Source organism: Aplysia californica, unplaced genomic scaffold (genome assembly GCF_000002075.1).
Source record: "Aplysia californica isolate F4 #8 unplaced genomic scaffold, AplCal3.0 scaffold00118, whole genome shotgun sequence".
Lineage (NCBI taxonomy): Eukaryota > Metazoa > Mollusca > Gastropoda > Aplysiida > Aplysiidae > Aplysia > Aplysia californica.
Genome location: NW_004797388.1, coordinates 281,360 through 282,174, shown reverse-complemented (window position 1 = coordinate 282,174; position 815 = coordinate 281,360). Strand labels below are relative to the sequence as shown.

The following is an 815-nucleotide window of genomic DNA, read 5'->3' as shown; positions in this document are numbered from 1 at the left end:
AGGGTTTAACCATTAAGAAAGGCGGACCTCCATCCTGCTGGCCAGAGCCAATCTGTAGTGAGACAGGTACAAAATTCAGGCAAAAAGACCACGATATTCCACAAAACTTCTCCCCACTCGGGAATCAAATTCAAGTCCCCTGTGTGCGATGGCAAGGTGCCTAACCGCTACATCATAGACGCCGGTTGTTTCGGTTCAGTTTCCGTTTTGTAAGAGCTTTAAAGCGCTGGCAACTCCGTAAAGTCATGTATGAGCGCATGTTAGACGGTGATGGTGATGGTGATGGGGATGGCGATGGTGATGGTTATGGTTATGGTGATGATGATAGTGATGGTGATGGCTATGGGGATGATGGTGCTGTTGATGATTTTTTGTTTCCATAATGGGCCTGGTGGACTCCACGAAGAAATCTTCGAGCGAGAGCGAGGCTCTTTTTCGGCTCCATTGATGATAATGATGATGATGATGATGATGATGATGATGATGATGATGATGATGATGATGATGATGATGATGCTGCTGCTGCTGCTGTTGCTGCTGCTGCTGCTGCTGCTAATGATGATGACGATTAATTTTTTTCTTCTCTGCAGACGTCCAGATCGGGCTGTGACAGATCAAGGTGTGGCCACACTGTCCAGCGAATCGGGCAGGGCGGAGTACACCACTGTATATGACTGTACGGCTTTGTCACAGTTTGTTCTTGTTGCTGTTGTCGTTGTTGTTGTTGTTGATGATGTTGTTGCTATTCTTGTTGCTATTGTTGTAGTAGTAGTAGTAGTAGTAGTAGTAGTAGTAGTAGTAGTAGTAGTAGTAGT

General features: G+C 45.6%; 1 protein-coding gene across 1 annotated transcript in view; it reads left to right on the top strand.

Annotated features, from left to right (window-relative positions):
* The first annotated feature begins 245 nt into the window (after nt 1–245).
* LOC106011443 overlaps nt 246–815 on the top strand; it is a 3,327-nt gene continuing 2,757 nt past the window's right edge. The window contains exons 1-2 of the mRNA XM_013081145.1: nt 246–373; nt 591–676. Of these exons, the coding sequence (XP_012936599.1) occupies nt 246–373; nt 591–676 (214 nt within the window). The remainder of the gene's footprint in view (nt 374–590; nt 677–815) is intronic.